Source organism: Etheostoma cragini, unplaced genomic scaffold, assembly GCF_013103735.1.
Source record: "Etheostoma cragini isolate CJK2018 unplaced genomic scaffold, CSU_Ecrag_1.0 ScbMSFa_4048, whole genome shotgun sequence".
NCBI classification, from domain to species: Eukaryota; Metazoa; Chordata; class Actinopteri; order Perciformes; family Percidae; genus Etheostoma; species Etheostoma cragini.
Window position 1 is genome coordinate 1 of NW_023268379.1, and position 5,897 is coordinate 5,897.

Genomic DNA, 5,897 nt, shown 5'->3' on the forward strand with positions numbered 1-5,897 from the left:
ATACTATACTGATTTATGAAGATTTGTCTATTCTCAGCTCTAACTAGATAGTTATTGTTATGAAAATGACAGGTCTGGTCTCGTCATTGGTTGGCTGTCAAAAGTTATTTTCAGAAAAGTTGAACTTTATTAAGTTTCTGCCATAGGATTATATTGTTAAAATTGACGCATGCAGCCTAAAATAAGACGGCAAGTGTGAACATATCCTAGGCATAGTTAAACATATTTAACAAACCTTTTGTGGATGAAATGATACCATGTCAGGACGGAGGAGGAGGCCAACTCTAAAAGTGGCGAGTCGTGTTTGCCCCCTACCTTCTCAGTCCAGTGTTCTGTCTGAACATCCTTAACCTGAAAGATTAACAAAAAGTGCAAAATGTAAAGCGTTCCAATAGTGTTTAATGGTAAAAGCCACAAGCCTGTATTTGGATGATGGGTTTTATGTATAAGTTGGAAATGAAATGTCTCAGAAACAAACTCTTCTGACAAACGCAAACAAAATGAAATAAAAGTATACAAATTAAACTTATTACCTTCCACAAACCACTGAATACACTTTCAAAACGAGGACCATGCCCATCTAGGAGGCAGGACGAGTCTACCGTTTCATGCATCTTTAGTAACTATCTTTGTTGAGTGTGGCCCACCCCATGCTACCTAATTTAACATTGACATTAATAAATATTTAACACTGAGCAGCTGAAACGTTTTAAATAAGTGCAGTTCTGTATTTCGCCATTTGACTAAAATGTTTCTATCCTATGTGTCATTTCCCCGCGTGGCATTTTTGCTAAGTTAGTTTGCTAAATTTGTTATATTAATGTTAGCAAACACTTTAGCGTGTGCGCACACACACACACACACACACACACACACACACATACTGGTTTTTATGTTTATTGGGGACCAATTTTTTAACCATCATTTGTGGGGACCACCCTTTCTAAAGGTACTAGAGGTATGAAAAAAATCAAAAAAGTAAACTCACAATAGCCTTGTAAGCTTATACACGACTTTAAACATCTGAATTGATGAAGTAATGACTTCCCCATCACATTTGGGGACGAGTAAAAAAACGAACTAACATTGTTGGTGGGGACCTCATTTGCATGTTATTTACATAATTCACACAAATTCTATTGTGATTAGTGGGGACTTTGCAACAATAAATAAAAGATAAAGATGCATAAAGAGTACTATAACAGTTCAAATGTTTTAATTTAGCTTAGCTGTTTATAGATAACAGGTATGGAGCATGAACGGTCAACTAGTTAAAAGGTGAGTGATTCAAACCATCAATTTGCATATCATACATCTTCACAACATAGCAAAACATTTGATTGATTGATATTTCTATTTTTATTTTTTTATTTTTATTATCTATTTTATTTAAGAGAATTAAGTAAATATTAATTGATATTTCCCTCTTAAACGGTCAAGGCAAATAGCTGCATACCATAGAGACGGGTATGTTTGACATGCCTGCAGGTTTAACACAGACATATTGACTCTGGCTGGTGCTCATAGAGGAATTGATTGAACTTTGTAAACCATAAATTCTTGAAATGTGATCTATACCTACACTGTACAAAAGCATAACTTATAATTTGGCACTATAAACAAAAGAAATGAAAAGCTCTTAACTCATGTACAAAAGAGGATATTTTCCAACCTAAATCATAACAAGACAAACCTTTTCAAACCATTTACTTTCCCCAAACACAGTCACAACTTTTTTTTGTTATATTTATATTTACAGTCACCCACCTAGCTTCAGTTAACTACTCAATCACCTGAAACAGTACCACTATATCAACACTACAATTTAAGGCTGTAAAGAACCGCATCACCACAATACTGACGGTGATATGACACTACCGTGGCTATGACTTCATCACCGGAGAGTGTAAACTTTATGTGATAGGAAATATATTGAACAGAATAATCATTTATGAGTTATCATTATTGCATGTCTTTTATCCTATATTCAAGAGACTAGCTTTTTAATTCAGCTTTGACAGTCAATAAATGGAGAATTTCTTTTGTGAATAATTTCTAAGCTTAAGTACTTGTGATACATGCAGGTAATGTTTGATATGACCCATTACGGAAGAAAAGGACAATTTTCTGTTCTCAGCTGATGTGGACACATTACTGCTGCAGTGTTTACCACTGTGCTGTCTGCATATATTAGCCCATCAGCTAGTTTCCTTGCGGTTGAATTTTAGCCTGCATGCATGTTTTTGTGGCCTAAAACAGAGTAGCTTATATTGGTAGAGAGAGAAACAAGGGGGGTTAGGGGGTTAATATATCAAAAGAAGATGAGCGAAAGCAGCACACCCTTGTATGACAGCAAAACAATTTGCAGAATTTAACTTTAATGAGTTCAGCTTCATTATTAAACAACTCAAAGAGTAATGTAAAGCTCAAAACAAACATGCTGCAACCTTTTTACAAAGAAAAAAAAAAGTAATTCTTTATGATAGGTGTCATGTCATAATGACAGTCATGTCAGTGTACGCACACCCCTTAAAATAAACTGAGAATAAATCACTTTTACACTATTTGCTTAAAACGTTTTTGTAAGCAGTTATACGGTTATAAACTTAAAACTTTATGTGCTGCCATTCTCGGTTCTTAAGAACCTCTGATTCAGCCCCTGAACATTTCTCAGTCTGTTTTTGCAGAACAACACAAGCCGTAATGAATCAACAACTCAAAGAGTAATGAACAGCTCAAAACAAAACATTGTTGCATTCTTTTAACAAAGAAAAGAGGTCACTCTTTATTAGAAGGGGTGTGCATAAGACTGATATGACACCCACTATGAACAGGAATGAGTCATTTTTAGTGTTCATAGTCTGTAAGTTCTGACACTTTTAATGCATTGACCGAATTACACTTAATGTCAACAACCATAAACACTCAAAATGACTCCTTCATGTTCATGATGGGTGTCATGTCATAATAGTCATGTCAGTGTAATGCACACCCCTTCAAATAAATAACATTTACACTATTTGCTTAAAACTTTCTTTTTGTAAGCAGTTATCCGGTTATAGATGTAGAACTTTATGTGCTGCCATTCTCGGTTCTTAAGAACCTCTGGTTCAGCCCGTAAACATTTCTCACAGTCTCTTTTTGCAGGAACAACACAGGATGTAATGAAGTGGTTCATGTGCCTTTCCACCGCCTGCACCTCTTTCTTGTTCCAGGGCGATTTTTTCTTCACGGTCGCTGTACCTTGATGTGGTCAGGAAATCAAATGTGTAATTGGATAGATAAGGAGGTCTGTAAATGTATATTCCAGCTTCTACAGTAAAAGTAAAGTTATTTGCACCTTTCAATAGAATTACATTGTCAAACACTGATTTGTGCATTCTTCCCCTTGGACTGAAATGACCACTGGGGTAAAGGAAAATAAAGATAGGATTTGAAGTATTACCTATAAGCCATAAATATTTATTTATGCAATATAATATTATTGCACATCTTTCAGTCCTAATTTTTACTAAGCATTCATTCACTCATTAATCTGCATCATCCATTATTTATGACAGGTGGTTGGTATAGGGGCCACTTATTACTGAAGGTTATAATTTTGAATAGTAAATTTATGAAATTAATAATACAATATCTTTCTATGTTCCTATGCGGCTGCTGTTACAGCAACTCTCGTATTTGGGCTTTTCTAGATCAATTGGTACACTGATAATACATATTTAAAAAGAAGCAGGCACAATGTTTACTGAAACACAAAAGAGAAATGTGTAAAGAGTTTACCTTTGGATGAAGGCTTCATACCCAAGACTCCTGAAGGCATCTCATCATCTGATGGTGGTGGCTTACGTCTTTTAGATGACGATGGCCTTTCATTTCCCTTGGTAGGGGGAAGTGTCCCATCTGCTGATGGTTCTGAAAAAATAATTAAAATTCAATATACTATATACTTAATATATACTGTAGAATACTGACAACACACAACTGATGTTTGCATTGGTTGCACTGTTGAAAAATAAGGTGCCAATAATTCCTAGGACTGTGTCCAAAGAATACTTTCTACGCATCAATCGACTGATTAAACTGCTCCATTTATTTTTGAACACATAGGACAGGTGGTTGTTATAAGGGTTAGTCATTACTTAAGCTTTAATTAAGCTTTAATTATTTTGCCCAGAAACAGACGAGGAAAGAAATATCTGGAATAATAGCGTACCCTGATACTGTTAATTTAGGCTTAAAAGAAGAGGGTAAGTAATGCTTTTCTAAGTAAAAAGCATACATTTACAGCTTTTCAGTAACATTGCAAACAGATGTAAGGTGGTCAGGGAAGTTCAGTCTGGTTTTGTTTTATGTTTCCATACAACTGCTGTTACATTAAATACAGCATGTGGCCATTTGTAGTTCCATACACTGATAATACATATTCAAACAAGAAACAGACACACTCTTAACTGAAATATAAAAGAAATGTGTAAAGATTTTACCTCTGGATGAAGGCATTTCATCATCTGATGGTGGTGGCTTGCGTCTTTTGGATGACAGCCTTTCATTTCCCTTCGCAGGAGGAAGTATCCCCTCTGCTGAAAAGAATTACAATAGCATTTTCAAAAAGATATATATATACTTAATTAATATATAATTAATTCTGTAGAATGCTGACAATACACAATTGATGTGTGTATTTGTTGCACTAATGGTATTTAACCATAATTAGAGCATAAAAGTGCATTAAACCATTTAAGTGCGTTCAACCATTGCAAGTGCATCAGAAGTACTTATTACTAAACTAATCAATGTCTTTTTGAATGCTCATTTGCTATTGATCCCTGATAGAGAAAACTATGATAAAAATTCAACTTGGAACATTTGTTTGCTATCAGTTTGCTATTTATCTATCATTGATATGGATTGATAAAAATGATTTGGTTAGAGCCACTAACTTTTTTCAGCATCTAAAAGGGGATATGACAAAGTTTGAGAACCACTGGTGCATTACAATAAAAGGTAAACTGGTATATCTACAGTAATTTACAGACAACACATACCATGGACACTCGAACAGTTTTCCTCTTGTATGTTCCAGTCTTCCACATCACTGTCCTGAACTTTGTCTGTGGTCATATAAAGTACAGCTTACCAAAGTGACCAGATCATCAGGTTAACACAAAAAAACAAATACCATCAAATTAAAACTTACCATCTGGTTCTATTGATATTTCATCTAGGTTCTTGCCATGAAACTCAGCTAATTTTCCTTGCTCAAGTGCCATTAAAACCTTGCTGATCTTGGCGAGTTGGAGGGTCTTCTCAGGGAGTCGATAATACTCGCGATGGATTCTTATTTCATGTCCAAGATAGTTGGCCAGCTGGTCCATCTCTGTTCCTGTCATGTTCAGCACTGTTGATAGGGTTGCGGCATGCTTTCGCAGTCTGGTAGATGTCAGTGACTTTGGACACTTTGCACCACACTTTTTTGCAAAAGCACGAAGGCAGTCTGAACCTCGGAAATGTGTCATAGCTTCTGGTCTTGCAAACATATAACCATTGTCTTTTAGAACCCCACAAGCCTCTCTCTGTTTAACAAGGAGTTCTAATGCAGACAGCATTTTTGGGGTCAGAAGAATTGGAACTGGGCGACCACGTTTTCCCCGGATGACAATCCTTGAGAAGTGTCTTCAGAGGTTTTTTTCCACTTCGGAGAGTGCCCAGTCCACATCCTCATGTGGATCAGAAGAGTCTCTTGATAAAAACGCAGATAAAGGCATGCTTGCCACCTCTCCTTCCCTGCGCCGGTTAAAAAGAATGATCTGGGCCAGACACACCTTTGCTAGTTCCTTCCAGGTTGTTGAAGAGGGGGTTTCAGAGAGGGAATTTGACCACTTATCTTGCACCTG

The 5,897-nt window shown here is 36.1% G+C and overlaps 1 protein-coding gene across 1 annotated transcript; it reads right to left on the minus strand.

The window, feature by feature from the left end:
- Positions 1-884: 884 nt before the first annotated feature.
- On the minus strand, positions 885-5,891 carry LOC117941026. The gene is made up of 5 exons (XM_034866132.1): positions 5,201-5,891; positions 5,049-5,114; positions 4,488-4,583; positions 3,784-3,915; positions 885-3,243 (listed from the first exon to the last, which is right to left on the minus strand). Exons 1-5 carry the CDS (start codon positions 5,607-5,609, stop codon positions 3,017-3,019), a joined length of 930 nt encoding a protein of 309 aa, XP_034722023.1. The 5' UTR covers positions 5,610-5,891; the 3' UTR covers positions 885-3,016.
- Positions 5,892-5,897: the final 6 nt, after the last annotated feature.

Bases quoted from the DNA above. Each gene is read 5' to 3' on its own strand.
- LOC117941026 (XM_034866132.1), bottom strand. From the start codon at position 5,609: ATGCTGTCTGCATTAGAACTCCTTGTTAAACAGAGAGAGGCTTGTGGG. The intron at 5,115-5,200 runs GTAAGTTTTAAT...ATATGACCACAG, and splicing joins AATATCAATAGAACCAGATG to ACAAAGTTCAGGACAGTGAT. The intron at 3,244-3,783 runs GTAAACTCTTTA...GACCACATCAAG, and splicing joins TATGAAGCCTTCATCCAAAG to GTACAGCGACCGTGAAGAAA.